We start from the raw sequence: 18,879 nt of genomic DNA, 5'->3' as shown, positions 1-18,879 counted from the left end.
GCATGTCACTGCCTCCCTTGTCCCACACAGGACATCTTTTTCTTCACTCACAGGTTTACAAACCAACGTGTGTATATCTTGGGGGAATCAATGGCCTCCTTTCCAAATTAATTAACAAGACATTTCTTTCCCTTTGGCCTTCCCTATGGCTAGGGAGACCACTCCAATTGTTGTTTTTGAGGGTGTTGTCTTAAACTGATTTTAAAAATGATCTGGGCTTATGAGGGAAAGCATCTATGTCCAAATTTAATGAACAGAGCAAGGGAGGGAAGAGGGGTGTAATCATGCCCGGGGTGTAACCCTTTGTCAGTCAGGGACTGGGCTGTCTTCCCAGCAAGGAAGAAAGTAAGCTAGGGACATTCAGCCTTTGCCAGCAGGTGGGACAGGATGCCACTTTCTCTGTTTCCTGATTCAGGAGCAGTGGGTCCAGCTGACCATGGAGTGTCAACTGGCTTCTGAGCCCTTCTCTCTGTCCCTGCAGATATGCCCTGCGTGCAAACCCAATATAGCCCTTCGCCTCCGGGGTCCACTTACGCCACGCAGACTTATGGCTCGGAATACACCACAGAAATAATGAACCCCGACTACACCAAGCTGACCATGGACCTCGGTAGTACGGGGATCATGGCCACCGCTACGACGTCCCTGCCCAGCTTCAGTACCTTCATGGAGGGCTACCCCAGCAGCTGCGAACTCAAGCCCTCCTGCCTGTACCAAATGCCTCCTTCCGGGCCTCGGCCTTTGATCAAGATGGAAGAGGGCCGCGAGCATGGCTACCACCACCACCATCACCATCACCACCATCACCACCACCACCAGCAGCAACAGCCGTCCATTCCTCCTCCCTCTGGCCCCGAGGACGAGGTACTACCCAGCACCTCCATGTACTTCAAGCAGTCTCCGCCGTCCACGCCGACCACTCCGGGCTTCCCCCCGCAGGCGGGGGCGCTGTGGGACGACGAGCTGCCCTCCGCGCCTGGCTGCATCGCTCCGGGGCCGCTGCTGGACCCGCAGATGAAGGCGGTGCCCCCGATGGCGGCGGCGGCGCGCTTCCCGATCTTCTTCAAGCCCTCGCCGCCACACCCTCCCGCGCCCAGCCCGGCGGGCGGCCACCACCTCGGCTATGACCCCACGGCCGCAGCTGCGCTCAGTCTGCCCCTGGGCGCCGCGGCCGCCGCGGGCAGCCAAGCTGCGGCGCTCGAGGGCCACCCGTACGGGCTCCCGCTGGCCAAGAGGACGGCCACGCTGACCTTCCCTCCGCTGGGCCTCACAGCCTCCCCCACCGCGTCCAGCCTGCTGGGAGAGAGCCCCAGCCTACCCTCGCCACCCAACAGAAGCTCATCATCCGGCGAGGGCACGTGTGCGGTGTGCGGGGACAATGCCGCCTGCCAGCACTACGGAGTCCGCACCTGCGAGGGCTGCAAGGGCTTCTTCAAGGTGAGAGCATGCCTCCTCCAGGTACTTCCTCTGCTCTGCAGTCAGAGCCCTTGCTGGGGCATCTCAGGGGGTGTAACTGAGCCCTGGTCCTTGCCAGTGTGAAAGCCATAATCCCACACACTATGCATTCCTATTCCTAGGCCTAGAACTTCAGACCCATCTTTCCCAGGGTTTTTTAACTCCGCATAACCAGTCCATGCTCTTGAAGGGCCGGTACCAACCTCCTGCCCTGACTGGGTTTTTTTTTTTTGGGGGGGGGGGGGTCTTTTCTTTTTCTTTTTTCTTTCTTTCTTTCTTTCTTTTTTCTTTCTTTCTTTTTTTTTTTTTTTTCTGAACAGAGGTTTCTGCAAATTCTCAAAAGGATCTATACTTCCATAACGCCCAAACATCATCATCCCTTCATTGTCCACCCAGCGTGTGAGAAAATAGCACCTGCGTGGCAGGCCTGGATATTTGAATTTTGGTCACTCACTGGCTTTTTTGACTCGGTGTGCTTCGAGGCTGGGTGACTGTTAGTGTTGTTTCTTAGAGGAGAAAATGGAGATTCAGAGAGGTCATTGAACTGCCACAGAACTCACACTCAGAGAGTGAGGTGGAGACCGGAGGTCAACTCATAATCCGTGTGCTCCCAAGATGCTTTGCGGTGGCAGACTAGAGGGGGCAGCTAGCTGGCTGGCTAGAGGCAGCTCGTGACAGCTTAGTCCATAGAAGGGTAGAAGGTAGAACTCAGGCCCTGTCAACCCACGCTGTCCTCTAGGAATGCTTACCTCCCTGCATCTATGCGCGCACACACACAGTACCCAGGATGAACATTCTCTCATAGTGGAGAATTTTTCAGTGAGAGTGTCCTCGGCCTTCCCATATTAGCCAAGAAACCGAAACCCGAAGTGTCCTGTGGTCAAGCTTGTGTAACAATGTGGCTTGCATATGGGATAGCGGACAAGCTGGCTTCTCTTGACTTTGGGGTTCAATAGTCCCCCCATATGTAGGGAAGCAGTACAGGGGTCAGCTTACTTACTCTTGCTGCTTTTTCTGTTGTCACTGAGTCTCAGATGATTCCAGACATTTCTGTGCCGTTCTCTTTACTTCCCAACCTACCGATAGAGACTTCAGGCACAAACAGACCCGCACAAACGACACAGGTGACATGGGATGGTGATTAGGTGATGAGAACTTGGGAGGCAAAAAAAAAAAAAAAAAGTGTATATTTAGGAGCTGGAATCGTGGCTGAAAGATTCAAATAGAAGTCCTAACTTGTCACGTATCAGTTTAGATCAATGGACATGGCCATTCTTTCTAGATCTTACTTCCTCAACCAGTGGATCAAACACAAAGGCCATACTAAGCAAGATGTTAACATACAGAAGCACTTTCTAGTCTTTAAATCACAAAACAATAAGGACAGAAAGAAAACTCAGTATTTACCAGCGCGCACAAGTCTGCGGTTAGACATACAAGCCAGCCGGCGTCAGGTTGTCACGTGACAGTGGTTGTCTACGTCACCCGCTGGATTCTCTAGGTAAATGAAAGGATGCTTGGATAAGGATGTTGCCATGCTAAAGGCCCCACAAATGAACAAGTTTGTGATGTTTTAAGGGCAGAACTTCCTTTTAATAAGCCACTTGTTTTGTTTAACAAGCCTTTGTGTTCCCCCCTCAGTGTTAGGGGCTGAGTCTGGGCTTTGTGCTTGCTAGGCAGGTGCTCTACCACTAAGCTAGTCTCCAACCCTGGATTAGCCTCCCCCTTTTCTTCCTTTCTCCCCCTCTCCCTGTTACTCAGGGTTCCCCATAGCTACTACCTCATACCACATTCCTTCAGTGGGTTTGAGTTTTGTAACATTTCAGTGGAAATGCTGAAGAGTGATATGCAGTCAGCAGGAAGGGGGACAAGAAAGGCATCCCAGGAAAAGATGACTGGAGAACTCCACAGCAGAAACATCCCCAAATACTGAGAACTTAGCACCACATGGGAGTGGAGCATCCGGGCTAGAAATGCACAATAACCTTTCTCCAACAACTCCCTTTTCCTCAGCATTCCGCTGAAAACAGATCTATACTGGAAAGGGTGGGGGCAGGCAGCGTAGGACCACCCCACAGATCTGTTAATTAAAGGAAGTGGAACTGGATTTACCCAGTGGCCTTCTACCATTAAATTGAATTCTTTAAAAAAAAAAAATGTGACATGAAGTGCAGTTAATGATGGGAATTCGGTGATTGAACTGTAACGATCTCTCTGTCCGTACACTGTGCAGACACACACACACACACACACACACACACACACACACACACACACACACACACACGTGGAGAAGGCTTCAGGCTATTGGATAAATGTACACCTACCGCAAAATGCCACTGACACTTAGATCGTCCCGGTGCTTGGGGACAATGGCAAGAAAGGGTGCAGGGCAGTATGGGTGTGTTCTTCGAAAGAGCTTCATCCAAAGGTTGCTGTCAGTAGAGGTTGCTGGGAGCGGAGGTGCTGAGAACTCAGATGCAGCAGCCGTGCCTTAGACTTGACATAGGCCGGCTTTGCCATTTGCGTAGCCATTGATTCCCTTCGGTGAAATGAACACATGACAGGTTAAAGCTGAATCCCTGGGGAATAAGAAGAGTGGAAAATAGAAGTCAAAAATAAAACTAGAATTTTGAACCCAAAACAGATCACTAAGTGCAGCGTACCTAAACTTCTTTTTAAAGCATTGCCCAGGCTTCCCAATGTTTCCAGTGCTCTGCTCTGGGTAGAGCTGTATAGATTCTGGTCCTTTGGAAACACTTCATCCTAAGTGATAAAATGCAACCATGTTGTCAAAGGTTTGTTTTTTATGGCCTTTAAAAGCATTGTTTTACATTCGGAGCATAAGAGATGTTTAATTATTGCCCAGTGTGTTATTTCAAAATTCTATGGGATTCAGAAAAGTGTGATGTTATTTTTATCTCCTACATTAAGTTTTATGCTGTGTCTTTGATAATGTGATTCTTTTTGGTCTCTGAAAGAGTAGTCATTTATGAAATCCTGGAGTGTATGTGGCTTTCATGTCTCTTTCCTTCTCTTATTCGTACTTGGCTTTGGGTTTGTTTTTTTCTTGAATATTACAGTGATTTTTCTACCCAACTTTAAGAATGTGCTTTCCAAAGTCAGAAATGGACAGTTTATTATATGTATCCTTTAAAGACAAACTAAGTAGTACAGTCATATGGGTTTATTTTTAATTAAAACATGATTTTCTCTATGTGTTAGAGTGAAAACATTATTTTCTATATATTTAACAAGACAAACTCAGGTTTTACTCTGTATGGTTTCATTTCTATTCGGTAGCAAGACCAGTCATTGTGATATCTGGCATACAATACTGATACCAACCACACTACAGCCCAGATAATTCTGATTTTATTTTAATAAGGTCAGTGATGATCAGGGGAGTAGAACAAGTGGAAAATTGTTCCCAAGGGGATATTAAAAGTGGAGATAATCTAATCCTCCAAGGTACAATACGTTGACCTGGTAATTTCAGATATGATTTTATCATTCAGAGTTGGGTGCCTCCTGAGACTCGCTTCAGAACAACCCAAGACGGTTTTCACTGTCAGCCAGGAACACTAATAAAATTGTTTTTCCTGCAGGCTAGCGTGTTAGGAAATTAAATTTATCTAATTATACAAATTGCACTGTCGCTTTTCACGTTGTAATTAAAATACATCTTGTCAGGTCTTGCCTCTTTCCAGAAACTATTAGTTGACTATCTCTGTTATATTTTCTCAGAGAACGGTGCAGAAAAATGCAAAATATGTTTGCCTGGCAAATAAAAACTGCCCAGTAGACAAGAGACGCCGGAACCGATGTCAGTACTGCCGGTTTCAGAAGTGTCTCAGCGTCGGCATGGTTAAGGAAGGTAAGAGCACGTTTTCCAGCCTATCTGCTAGTGCTTAGCCCCAGACAGCGGAAGCTGCTAATATTTACATCGAGGCAGCTTATTTTCCTAGTGTGTCTTTCGGTTGTTTTCCTTTTTATGGTATTTATATTTACACTGAAGTAACGTCGAGAACTGCTTATTCTAATCTCCCCCAAACCGGTTTTATAAAAACCCACTGTTCCATTTGAGGTTTTCAGAGCTACCTGGTCACCAGATGTGAGTATGGGGTAGCTTTCCTTTCCCTGATTATGTCATCTCTGATTCCAAACTTAACACTGCTTTGAAACGGGGGGGGGGGACCCCCATTCATCATTGCCAGACTCTAATGTGCTTGGATTCCTCTTCATGATTTATGCCTATTCCAAATGTGATCTTTAAACGGTGTTTTCCCCTCTCCCTGTGTCTCATCAGTTGTGCGTACAGATAGTCTGAAAGGGAGGAGAGGTCGTCTGCCTTCCAAACCAAAGAGCCCACTACAACAGGAGCCCTCGCAGCCCTCCCCACCGTCTCCTCCGATCTGTATGATGAATTCCCTTGTCCGAGCTTTAACCGACGCCACACCCAGAGATCTTGATTACTCCAGAGTAAGTCCCAAGGCTTTCAAATGATTACGGCTTTCCATTCATGATAATCATGACAATTGGAGCAATGCTTGAACGACTGTGCCTGGTACCATGCTAGCTCGTCTTCTACCTATATTTCTCATTTCATTCAGCAAAAAGTGCATCCCCTCTACCAAATATTTTTTTGCCTTATCGAGTCTCTAAATGGCTTAGTAAATGACCCTGACAGGGCTGCCACACCTATGGCTGCAGGATCCCCAGAGGTGCCAATGGGAAGTCGCACAGGTGAACTGCAGTTTGTGGGGTTCTCTCCTTTTCTGATGCTTTAGAAACTGTGCGTATTGTATTTCTCACATTGTGATTAGACTCTCTTGCTGAGCCCCAAGTTATCCTTAAGTAGGCTACCCAAGTGGATCCTCACTGATTAACTTGGGGCTTATTTGGGGTTGGGTGGGGTGGGGGTTAGACCCTGGGTAGGGACAAGCCCAGGCCCTGGGTGTCAGAAGCTTCCGGAGGACTGGGATGGAACTCTGCCATTTCTGTTTCCTGCCTGTGGCACCTGCCTCCTGTTCTTGGCTCTCTCCTCCCTGCAGAGGAAATGATTACCATATTTAACACCAGAGGAGGGTTTTGAGCATCAGTCACAAGGATGACAAAACCATTTTTTGAAAAACATAAGTGATTACCAGTGTTGTTATTTCAGTCAACCAAAACATATCAACATTTTAATTCCACATAGGACATCATAAAAAAATAAATAAATCACCAGTATGAAGTCCTTTAATTTTCCTAAATCTGAATGGCACTGAGAAGGGCGATCAAAGATTTTTGAGAAAAGTTACAAACATTATGATAAGGACATTTTTATAGAATTTTGAAAAGCAGAGTTCTAGTTTAAAAAATGCAGTCTTATTACAGATGAAAGAGGAGAAAAATGATCCTAGTTACTGAATAATTCTTCCTGTTAAACAGTGTGTCACACTGTCTCATGCACCCTTGAAATGACTATGAGCTATAAGGGGCATTACTTCCACTTAGAAACAAGTGAAGAGAGGCTGGTGTGGTGGGTCTCCCACTGCTTGATCTGATTTCCTTCCCCATGGCTAAATCAGCATTTCCAGCATCTGGGTGAATGCCTGGCAAAAATCAGGAGGGTGCCTTTGCTACTCCTCCTTTTGGGTTGCAGTGTTGACAGAAATGCTGCGTGTACCCGCTGAGATCCTCTTGCCCCCTCCCTGCCTTCATTCCAGGCCCTCCCTACAGCTGATCACAAGACTCCCTATAAGTAGCATGGTAGATCCTTAGCACCAAAGGTTGAGGACTCTTACTCTGATTGTAAGTACCATCTCTTGATGAAAGTCAAGTCTCAGATAGTGTAACAGAATAGCGCACTGACTAAGGGTTCAGGCTTTGAAAGCAGGCAAGTCTAGATGCAAATCCCAATGTCAGCATTTACTAGCTGGGTGACCTTGAGAAATCGGTGTGTTTAGTGCCTCAATCTCTTCATCTTCGTTATTTGATAATATTATCTGCTTCCTGGGATTGTTTGTGAAGATTAAATAGGATGGCATTCGTCAAAACTTCAGCATAGGTCCTAGTATATCGTTACCCCAATGAAACTTTTCACACATAAAACAGCTGTCAGAGGTCAAATCAGGCATGACACCTCACTGAGTCTCTGACTGCAGAGAGAGTGGGCACCTCGGGGTTTGGGGGATGAAGATTCTCCTTCGCAGAGCCCCCCGTCTCTCCATCTGCAGTCCATCTGGGATGGAGCTTATAGTAACTGCCTTGGCTAAGGTTACAGCACACAATCTGCCATCATCCCAGAGCATTTGGTATTACTTCTAGTGGTCACTCGAGAAAAGTTACCCCCCAAACTAACTAATTATCAGTGTCTATGGCCTAATTTTCACGCAGCAGCAATGTCTCCCTAGTACGTTTGAGTTGTCTCAGCTGGGAAATGTCTCTACATTGAAAAAAAATCAATCCAGTGTGTTTGCTTGTCTCTGCACCATTCAGTCTGTTAGACTGGAGCCATCATCCCCATCCACAAACATTTATCCAATTTAATTGTTAGCTTAGCCCTAAATAGCAGATTGCCCACGCCAAAGTCTGGGTCGTGCTGATGCTACTACCTTTGAGGCCCAGCTCAATTTTGCAAAGCATATTAATTTTAATGGCATCGTTTTGGAATCAGGTTGAGCTTCATCACTTGGGTTCTTCTGCATTTAGATAGCTCTACAAAATTATCAAAAATTGGACCAAAATCAACTAAATTAAAAAGACTTTTTAAATACAGTGAGCTTTCATCAAAAAAAAAAAAAAACTTGGAAGAAGACACAGGAGCTGATCACACTGCAGCTGACAGAAAGCTGGGAGGGATCGCTAATATGATGGATGTCAGTATCAACATTCAGAATGATCTCGACAGGTTGGAACAGGAAGGGCTGAAACCATCACGAAGAAAGTTAACAAAAATAAATGTGAAGTTCAACATTTAGATTCCTTTTAAAAGGGGAGAACCTTGGCTTGTCAGTGGTTCATTCAAAAGTTTATTCCACAGACACTCAACATGATCCGACAAAGTGTGTGTATGTGGAAGGGGGTACTAAATTACCTGCTATGGCAGTAGAAATGTGGGACCAAAACCCAATTCCATATGGTCCCACGGACTCTGTCCTTTCAGACCATACTTCAAGGATTGAGTCCAATCCAAGACCAGATTTAAGGGGGAATGTAGACACACTCTCTGGAAACGTGTGAGAGATGGGCAGAGGGGGGAAGAAGATACATAGGAAGGAGGCTTGTAGAAATTAGGTCACTCTCTTTTCCCTGTATCAGGGAAAGAAAAAGAATACTTCTGTCCCCCACCCCTGCCCCGACAAATCTAGAGAAAGAAGATGGAGGGAGGGGGAGAGTGCTTTTAAATCTGCTCTAAGGACAAGTTCTCTTGTCCACACCTACTGCTGTCAGAGTGAGGTCAGCTAAGCAAGGAGTAGTCAAGAATAGCCCATGACAGGATTCTCCACAGAGGGAAAGGTTGTCTATGTGACATTCTCTTCCAACTCTTCATTAAGACTTTGTGATGCTGAGGCTTACTTTTCGGTTCCTTAATGTAGGCACTTAAATGCAGAAATATGCAAGAATGGGTATATTAACATACACACACACAAACACACATAAACACATGCCTATTGACTTTGTTACCTATCAAAATATCAATACCAAAATTGCTGCTGCTAAGTTGGTAAAGTGCACACCACACCAGCATGAGGACCTTAGTTCAAATCCCCAACATTCACATAAAAACTTAGGCACAGCAGCAAACACTTGAAATTCCAGAGCTGGTAAGGGGGCAGTATCCCAGGATCCCTTGGGGTTTGCTGGCCATCTGTTCTAGCCAGTGGTGAGTTCCAGGTTTGGTGTAAGACTCTTTCTCAAAAATAAAGTGGATTAGGGAGAGGAGTTGGGGTGAATTAGGGAGAGGAGTTAGGGTGAATGTGGTCAATATCTCATATGCATGTGGTGGTTTGAATAAGAACATCCTGACAGGCTCACATCATCTGTGTCTGGTCACCAGGGAGTGGCACTGTTTGAGAGGGATTAGAAGGTACAGACGTGTTCCAGTAACATGTATTATTGGAGGACACATGTCACTGCCAACCCCCAATTAAAAGTTTTCTTTTTTGGAGTTGCCTCAGTCATGGCGTCTCTTCGCAACAATAGGACATCGACTAAGATGACGCAGTGACAATATGACATTTTCAAAGAATTAATATTTTTCAAATAATAAGAAAAATTTTAAGGTGGAGAGTTGACAAGGAAGTCAACACATGTTAACCCCTGGTCTCCACCCACACATGCGTACACACATGTGCATATACTCTTCTATGCACATACACGGACACATACTTAGAACACAAAATTAATGAAACAGGCAAGATGGCTCAGTAACTAAACGCTTTTGCTGCCAACCTTGAGGCCTGAGTTCAAAATGGCTACTTTAAGCCAGACACCATCTTAGATATTTTCATGTAAGCCCTCATCTCTGTGCCGCAGAAAGAATGGTGTCAGTCCTTTGAAAAGATTGCCATTGCCTGAAATAAAGCTTATCTAATACCTTCCCCTTAAAACTTTGAAAGTATAAAATCATAGCACAGATGAGCTTGAGATCATCTAAGGCAACCCCTGTGTTTTCAGAGGAAAACATGAAGGCTCAGCGGGGGTGATTCTGAGGTCTAAGGCTGGTGGCAGGGCTAAAATGAGATGCGAGCCCTCAGTCAAGAGGCCATCATAGTGTCCCTGCTAGTTAATGACAACGTATGTGAAAGACTATAATAATCGTGATGTGTACGTATGCCTCATCATCATGTTTATGGTATAACATTATATGGTAACATTATATTCTTTTTTAATCATTTCATGTAGCTGTAAATACAGAGAAACATTGTTTCCTGTACACTAGCAGTTGCCCCATCCCTCTCTCAATTACTAATATTAACATTTGAGTATGCATTCATGGCTCAATGTTTGCTAGACAAGTTGCCCTGTCAAGTTGGAGCCTAACAGTTGATTTTGCTCATAAACCTATTAACTGCTTCCCACAATGATCAGGTCACTAGAGAAAGAAGAAAGCGTCCACCAGACAATGCCTTTTCTCCTCCCTGTAGCAGACTATGTGCCGTAAAGGTAGAAACCGAGCGAGCCCCTTTCTCCTCAAATGTGGAAAAATCAAGGGTTTTGTTCCAAGTCACAGAGGGAGTGAATGTTTTAAGAGGCCAGGATGAGCGCTCCTGAACTCTGTGACGCATTCCTGGCTCTGGAACCTTCACTTCTCCTGTGGGCCAAGCTTCTCTCCCTCAGAAATGAGCTCAGATCATTGTACATCAGTGCAGTCAAAACATGTCACGTTTGATTTGTTTCTACCCGCGGTGCTGCTATTCCCTGCCCCACAGTTGCTTTTAATTTAGCAATACAAGTATATATAGATACTGGGCTTGGCTTCGGTGCCTGCATAATTACTAATGAGGAAATATACTTAGTGCCCTCATTAGTTGGTCATTCCAAGTATTTTCAGCACGCTGGGGTGTTTTCTGGTAATCAGTGCCACTTAGTGCCGTCACAGACTGCAACCACGAGAACTATTGCTCACATCAGACCAGACACCAGCAAATACCACTTCAGTGCTAATGAGATAGCCTTTAAGACCCAACATGGCCAGCACATGCTAGATTCACAGAGACCACAGCACGAAGGCTGCGAATGCTGGTTTCAAGAAGCTTCAGGGGAAACATTTCCCAGTCGGTTCACTGGGTGGCATCAGACAGTTCCTTCCATCAGGGCTTTCAGTTTGAATGGTGAAGAGACTGGAGGAAGTGCATTGCTGTGATCCCTTCTAGTGCTCTTATTCCCTAGTCCTCCCATCCTTACATCTGTTCCATGTAGTTTCACCATGAGTGTGGTACCCAGACAGCCTCCAGGCCAGCATCTCCCTGAGTGTGGTACCCAGACTGCCTCCAGGACAGCATCCCCCTGATTGTGGTACCCAGACAGCCTCCAGGCCAGCATCTCCCTGATTGTGGTACCCAGACTGCCTCCAGGACAGCATCCCCCTGAGTGTGGTACCCAGACTGCCTCCAGGACAGCATCCCCCTGAGTGTGGTGCTCAGACTGCCTCCAGGACAGCATCCCCCTGAGTGTGGTACCCAGACAGCCTCCAGGCCAGCATCTCCCTGAGTGTGGTACCCAGACTGCCTCACCAACAAAGAATAGCAGTGTTTGCTTTTTTTACATGCAGGTCCCCCAGAGTCACACCCAGACCTACTGAGTCAGGCTTGAAAGAAGGAAGCCAGAAAGAATTTTTATTTGATCAAGAGCCTCAGATGTTTATTTGGCATTGTAAGGTTCGAGAGCCACCAATACAGTTTAATAATGGCAATTCAACTTTACTTTGAATGTCCCAATTTATCTTAGGGATGAGAGAGGATGAGCTATAAAATTTCCAGGAAGCACTCAATTCATTTAACAAATACATAGGGGCAGCGGCACATGCATTGTGGATCTGATAAAACTCCGCCCTCACGGAGCTCACATGCCAGTAGGAGAGAGCACTGGAAAGTACACACAGTGACACCAAACTTTTGTTTGTTTTTCTGAGAGAGGGGCACAAACTATTTCTTTTAAAGACAGACGTTAGAAGAAAAAACATATTAATCACCAATCTTTTTTATTAATTACCAACTTTTAAATACCACTTTAAATTTATTTTACTCATTGCCGTATGCGTGTGGCGTGTACTCGTGTTCGGATATGTGTGGGGGTGTGGGGGGTGAGCATACATGTGTCTTGTGGAGTCCAGAGGTCAATGTCTGCAGTCTTCCTCCATTACTGCCTTCCATATATATTGAGGCAGGGTCTCTCGTGAACCTGGCACCAGCTAATCTAACTAAGAGCCTCAAGAGTCCCCGTCTCTACCTTTTCTGATTCGATACGGGTGGTTCATCATGCTCACTGGAGTTTTATATAAATTCTTCATGACTGTGTAGCAAGTGTTTACTGCACATCTCCAGCTCTAAAACACTCTTTAAAGGGCAAAGCCCCAAGACTGTGTAACATGGTTTGGCTCATATAATGATCACATCTGTCATCCATAGTAATATAAAGGCCAAGATACTAACATACTAAGGGGGATGGGACGGGTTCCCATTTCCTTCGGATAGTTCAGATGCTTATCGAGGGCTGAAAGGACGATACATATTCAGCTCCATTCTGCTGTTAAAACACCACGTGGCTAATTTTTCAGAGTGCTCTTCTCTACTTGAATAACTTATAAACCTGGGCACTGCTGAAACCTGACCCCCACAGTTGCTGCTGAATGCAACGTTCAGGCTGTTTGGGTTAAAATCACATCCGGTTGCTGCTGTGTGCAGTTCCCAGTTCTCCTGCGGGGGCCTTTGTAGAAATCTCCATCCTGCCCCCGACTACCAAGGAAAGTGATCCCCCATCTCTGACTAGTGCTGAAGCCAGATGGACCAAGTCTCCTGATGTGCTGCAATTACACATTAGCAGAAATAGAGAGAAAAGCTCGTTTTAAATTTTCTGTCTGTGTTTGGTCTATGTTTGAATGGAATAATCAATGAACAAATACCCTGGGGTTTTCTTTTTGGTGATCCCAAACCTATCTTGCCCAGAGATGTATGGAACCATAAGGAGGCACAGCTGGGGACCCAGCTCTTTGCCTGCCTGCTGGACCAGGCAGAGTATGTGGAAGCCTTGGCCTGTTTCTTTAAATTCTATGTTCAGAGGAACATACATGATTCATGCATAGGAACATACCTACATCACTGGGTGCCGGCCCACCTGTTACTGGCCTCAGGTTGTATCCATTTGGCTCCAGCATTCTGGGACTTGGACAAGCATGGCTGCATGTGAATCCCAAAGTGTCTGCAGTCAGGCAAGCTGGGCCTGCTGAGGTTTTTCCCTGCTGAGCTCTGTCAAAGAAAAGACCAAACCCCAGGAAGGCAGGGACTGCTCTTACCCGTGCAGGAAGCGTAAACTGTGAGCCCAGCAGGGCTTGTCCCTGAAGAGCACCCGGGTGGAAGCGGCAAGCTCTGCTGGGCTCTGAGCAAATGCTAGAAGCAGAGCTATTGTTGATTCCTGAGTGCTGGCTGGAGGGAAGTGGATGCTGAAAACAGTTAACTGCAGCTCCTATTCCTGGGGGGGGGGGGGTTCCTTCAGGGTCCTCTCTCTCAGTTCAACCCACTACTTAAAAACAAAATCGTGCTGGACTGGTGTCAAATTCCAGGCTGTAGCATCCTAACTGGTGTGACTTTGCAGTATTTAGAACTTTCGAACGCGGGAGGCAGGGGAGGATCAGCAATTAGCTCACCTATTAGGCGCCCAGAGACTACAACAGGTGCAGAGCCGTGGTGTGATTTTTCTAGAGATGCTCAGCTCTTTGCGCAGTTCTCCACCCGTTTAAGAGAGTGTGTGTTAAAAAGAGACGGCAGGCGGGCTCACTCAGGGTCTCATGGCCTTTTCAAATGTCCCTGGGAAGGGAGTTGCCTCCTTCTCCTGGACTTGTTCCCATGCCCCATGATGCCACCCACTGTCGGAGGGACTCATAATCCCAGGCAAACTGTGACAAAGCTGGGGACAAAGGAAGCCTGGCTTTGGACTAGACCCGATGTTACACGATCATAGATGGTTGAGGAGAAGATTAGAAAGCTTGTGCTTAATGCAACGTGGTCCTTACTGGATAATGGGGGAGGGGAGGGATGGTGATGGTGTCAGAACTCTATCAGCAACATCAGTGCCATCTGCTACTTGGCTCCCTCTACATCTCAGCCCTTCCCATAGGAGGGCCATCAGCTCAGACCTTTCAGTGTTATTATCCCTACCCCACAGAAGAGAACACTGGGCTTAGTATAATATTTCCCAAATCAGGAGCCCAGATAAAGCTGGAGTTAAAGTCCCTGGGCTCCACATCTGATGTCTGTACCTTTATGTCTTACTGCTTCTTGGGGAAACAGGGTTGGGGGAGACCACTTATCCCTAGTTTCTCATCTCCTCACATGAGGGAGGTTTTACAGCAAGCAGTACCTTATTGACCACTGTCTGCTTCTCACCAGCTGTTTCTTTTCCAATCAGATCTGGGCTTTCTGGTAAACCTAGGCTCCCACCCTGACTATGGCACTGAAAAGAAAGTTAGGCAGGGATGTAGTTCAGTGATAATGCACTTCCCTAACATGTACAGGTTGTGAGTCTGATCCTTTGAATCATCAAACCTTTTTGGAACGGTTCAGGGGTGCTGAGGATTAAACAGCAGAGCCTTACTTGTTCCAAGTAAGTAGTAAGTTGTATCACCAGCCAGCATCAGACATACTAACAGTCAGCCTGTAGTCTTGGTACTTAGGAGGCAGAGGCAAGATATGGCTGCAAGTTTGAGGCAGGCCTAGTATATGTAGTGAGAGTCAGGTGAGCTGTGGCCACTTAGTAAGACCCTGTCTCAAAATACAAAGTCAAGAGACGTGGGACTTAAAATCCAAGACACACGTTAAACCCTAGCTTACCATGGGCAGCCATGTAACTTGGGAGAGCTTCATCGCATCTTTGAGCTTTAGTTATCTTATAAAATCCATGACTGGTGAGAACTGAGGTGGGGGAAGGGACAGGGAGCTTCGATCTTTCCATTGAACATAAAGGTAATAATGCACCTGTTCACACCTAGTCACACCTGTTCTCACAGCATCTGTCACATCTCTGCTCTTATCCCTTGATCTTGCTGCCTAGATCATTCTGCCCAAAGCAGAAAAGGTGTTACCTCCATTGTGAGAGGCAATACTGGTCTTTGCCAGAATATCTGAAAGCTTGGGAGAGACCTCCTTCCTCTCCTCTTCTCCCCCCTCTCTCCTCTTCCTTTGTCTTCTTCTTCTTCCCCGCCTTCTGCCCACTCCACCCCAAGTTCCTACCTCTGTGCAATTTAGTATATCCTTCTTCAGTGATGAACATGTACCCCACCCACCTAACTTTTAAGCACCTAAAATATGGCTAGTGTGATTAAAAAAACAAATTTTCAATTTTATCTAATTCTGATTAATACAAGCAGCCACAAATCCCCGAGTCTGGTAGCATATGGCTGTCTGGGCTCTGCCACAGAGGAACTCCCCAACCCAACATGCCCACTTCCAGATTTATCTCATAGAAATCCACCAGCAGTGAGCAACACTCAGTCATTTCTCTTACTGGTTAATTGTGTGTTTCTCACACATCAACAAACATTAGAACCTCCCTTTTTGATAAAAAGTAGCCTGTTGGACCTACTCCTAGGTTTGACCAGGGATTGTCGTTTCTAGCACATTACTAGCTGTTGCTGATTGATACTATTATTGATCTAGAGACTAAACTTATTGGGAGATCACTATGCTGTGGCAGAACCCACTGAGCTGAACGGCCTACTCAGGCCCAAGGTCCTAGGACAGTGGTTTCCCTGTGGACAGTGCTCTGTCCCATGGGATGCTCCGAGGAATCATCTATGGACCTTTGAAAGTTCCCAATGGACAGCCCTCACTCTGGACCACTTAAACCTTTCTGGAGGCAGATCTGAGACACGACTGCTTCATAAAGCTCCCTAGATGACTTCAACAACCCACACACACACCGATGGGTCTTGAAGGGATTTCTATCTGTTGGATAACAACAATCAATTCATTTTATTTTATGTCCCTGGGCCACTGGAGGATCAGATGAGGCTGTGAATGTGAGAGGCTTTTTAAAGGGGGTAGGGTTTAGGCATTGACATCTAGGCAGAGCCAGTTTCAAACGATGGCACCATCGCTGTGCAACCAGGGTAAGGCGGCTCTCTGTGCATTATTTTCCAGTACTGCCCCACCGACCAGGCCACTGCAGGGACAGATGCTGAGCACGTGCAACAGTTCTACGACCTTCTGACGGCCTCCATTGATGTGTCCAGAAGCTGGGCAGAAAAGATCCCGGGATTCACTGATCTCCCCAAAGAAGATCAGACGTTACTTATAGAATCAGCCTTTTTGGAGCTGTTTGTTCTTAGACTTTCCATCAGGTGGGTCCTGTTGTTCTATCTTCGCTCCGCCTCCTCGTTTATTACAGTGAGAAGTTTGTGCGAGAAGCAAAGATGAAATGCATTCAAACGCTGAGAAGTGGGGAACAAAAAGCATGGGGGGGGCACTAGGATCCTGGGTTCTAGTCCGAGGAGTAGACACCATGTAGGGCTCTGAGCATGGCATTGCCTCTCTAGAAACCCAGCTCTGGTCTGTGCAAAATAGAAAGAATGGATTTGATGGTCCCTCAAGTCCACAGCTCCAGGACTGTTCTCAAGATGTTAGTGGAAATACTGGGTTTGCCTTCTGAGTCTCTATTTCACACGTGGCTGCTGCAAACGCACTTCTGAAAGCTCCATGGCTGAGCTCTGGGGCCAAAAGATGTGGTTCACCCTTTAGTGTCGAGCGGCAGCAAGCATGAAAGGGAAGTGGATTCTTTTTAATTTTTTATTTATTTTTATGTGTATTGATGCTTGCATACACGTATATCTGTCTGTGTGAAGGTGTCGTATCCCCTGGAACTGGAACTGCCATGTGGGTGCTGGGAATTGAACCAGGGTCCTTGGAGGAACAGCCAGTGCTTTTATTCACTGGGCCATCTCTCCAGCCCCGAGGAAGTAAATTCTACCTGCCTATCTGTCTGTCTATCATCTATCTATCTATCTATCTATCTATCTATCATCTATCTATCTATCATCTATCTATCTATCATCTATCTATCTATCATCTATCTATCATCTATCTATTTATCATCTATCTATCTATCTATCTATCTATCTATCTATCTATCTATCTATCTACACACACACACACACACACACACACACACACACACACACACACCTCTACTTGTGGATCATTAGGTCTCACTAGGTAGTTTAGACTTAAAGACTCACAGTAGACCTTGAGCTTAGACTCTTCCCTGTTCCAACCTCCTGAGTGCTGGGACCCATGTGCACTACCACGCCCAACAGGAAGTGATTTTTCAAATAGCTTGAATCCAGACCTAAGCTCCTCTCCACACATCTCCCCTTTTGAAGATAAAAAAACTGTATTCACTCAGGGCATCTTAATTCCATCTTCCTTGCTTCATTTCAACTACACACATCAGAGATAGATCCATATTTCACCAGGCGTTATAAGAAAAAAAACGTCATTTTCCTCCTTCTCTTTTCTATCACCTGGTCCCATTTCACATTGTGACACCAAGAAGTCCTACATAGAATGCAGCTCCTGTGCTTTGCCCCACCCACGTTGACCTAGTAGTTTATAGAATAACACTAGAAACTGCATTGTAGCTCATCCTCCATTGATTCTGAAGCCAGGGGTTAGAAGCCCATGTTCAAACTCTGGAAACATTCTGTCCATCTGCCCCCGGTGCAGAAGGGTCTGATGCAGAGATGAGGATTTGTGTCTAGAGCTCCTGGTTTTAGCTTAATTCCAGTGCACATGAGAGCTGGTAGTGACGTGCCTGTCACCTTAGGACAGCAAAGGACTCAGCAAAGGGTGAGCTTCCATGCAGGTGGGCACCACAGCTCACCAAGGTCTCTGCAGTGCCTGTGTCCAGGGGCTTCTCACCCTTGGTGCTCAGTCAATACCACAGAAGTGAAGGAATGAACAGAGCTATTCATCCGGAAGTGCAGACGCGGCTCGCCGATGCAATCGACCTAGAGAGAGAAAGGTGGAGCAAGCTATTTGAAAGTTAAGGGAGAGCCAAGATTAAAGTAAGGATCCCACAAAATGGAGACTTAGTTACACCCAGTGCAACTGTGAGTCATTCTGTGCGTTAGACACTGTGCATGGGCTTTCAAAAGCCTTCGTTTTATTTAATTCCCTTTGCAACCTTAGGAAAGTATGATTAAATTCCTGTTTCATAGATAAGAGAAAGGAAGTCCGGAGAGATGAAAGGAGTGTTCAAGGTTACACTGCTAAGCCATCATGTTGGATGGAGGCTCCAGGGATCCATTTATAAGAAAGGGATGGTTATGAACACATTGGCAAATTTAGAAAGAGCCCTCTATAGCTCCCTTATTTAAGTTCAAGGAGATAATACTTCCTGCCACCTTTGACTCTGTGATTGGCACTTGGAGAAACTTGTTGCTTTGAGTTTACATAATGGAATTATAGTGTCTAGCCTCGGGCCTTATCAGCTTCTGGCATTTAAGGAAATAGGGGAGCAACCTTGACTGCAAGCCCCAAGGGGAAATCACCCATTTGCTGCAGAGAGAGGCCATTGTATGACTTTCCTTCAGGAGACTTCCTAACAAAGTCTATTCACCCCAGATAGGGGACCAACAATAGGCCAAAGAAATGATTTTATCCAAGTTCAGGATGATGAGCCAGTAGGTTCACTGGGTTAACTCACGAGAGCATATATGAGGGT

At 46.0% G+C, this 18,879-nt stretch overlaps 1 protein-coding gene across 1 annotated transcript in view; it reads left to right on the top strand.

The window, feature by feature from the left end:
- The window catches only part of NR4A3 (nuclear receptor subfamily 4 group A member 3), a 37,368-nt gene that overhangs the window by 5,316 nt on the left and 13,173 nt on the right, over positions 1 to 18,879 (top strand). Inside the window, exons 3-6 of the mRNA XM_080939948.1 lie at positions 482 to 1,437; positions 5,203 to 5,332; positions 5,765 to 5,937; positions 16,299 to 16,498. Coding sequence (XP_080796074.1) covers positions 484 to 1,437; positions 5,203 to 5,332; positions 5,765 to 5,937; positions 16,299 to 16,498 — 1,457 coding nt within the window. The 5' untranslated portion in view covers positions 482 to 483. The remainder of the gene's footprint in view (positions 1 to 481; positions 1,438 to 5,202; positions 5,333 to 5,764; positions 5,938 to 16,298; positions 16,499 to 18,879) is intronic.

This window comes from Micromys minutus, assembly GCF_963924665.1.
Source record: "Micromys minutus genome assembly, chromosome: 28".
Classification (NCBI taxonomy): Eukaryota; Metazoa; Chordata; class Mammalia; order Rodentia; family Muridae; genus Micromys; species Micromys minutus.
Note: the sequence above shows the minus strand (reverse complement) of the source record. Positions and strands in the feature narration are given on the sequence as shown.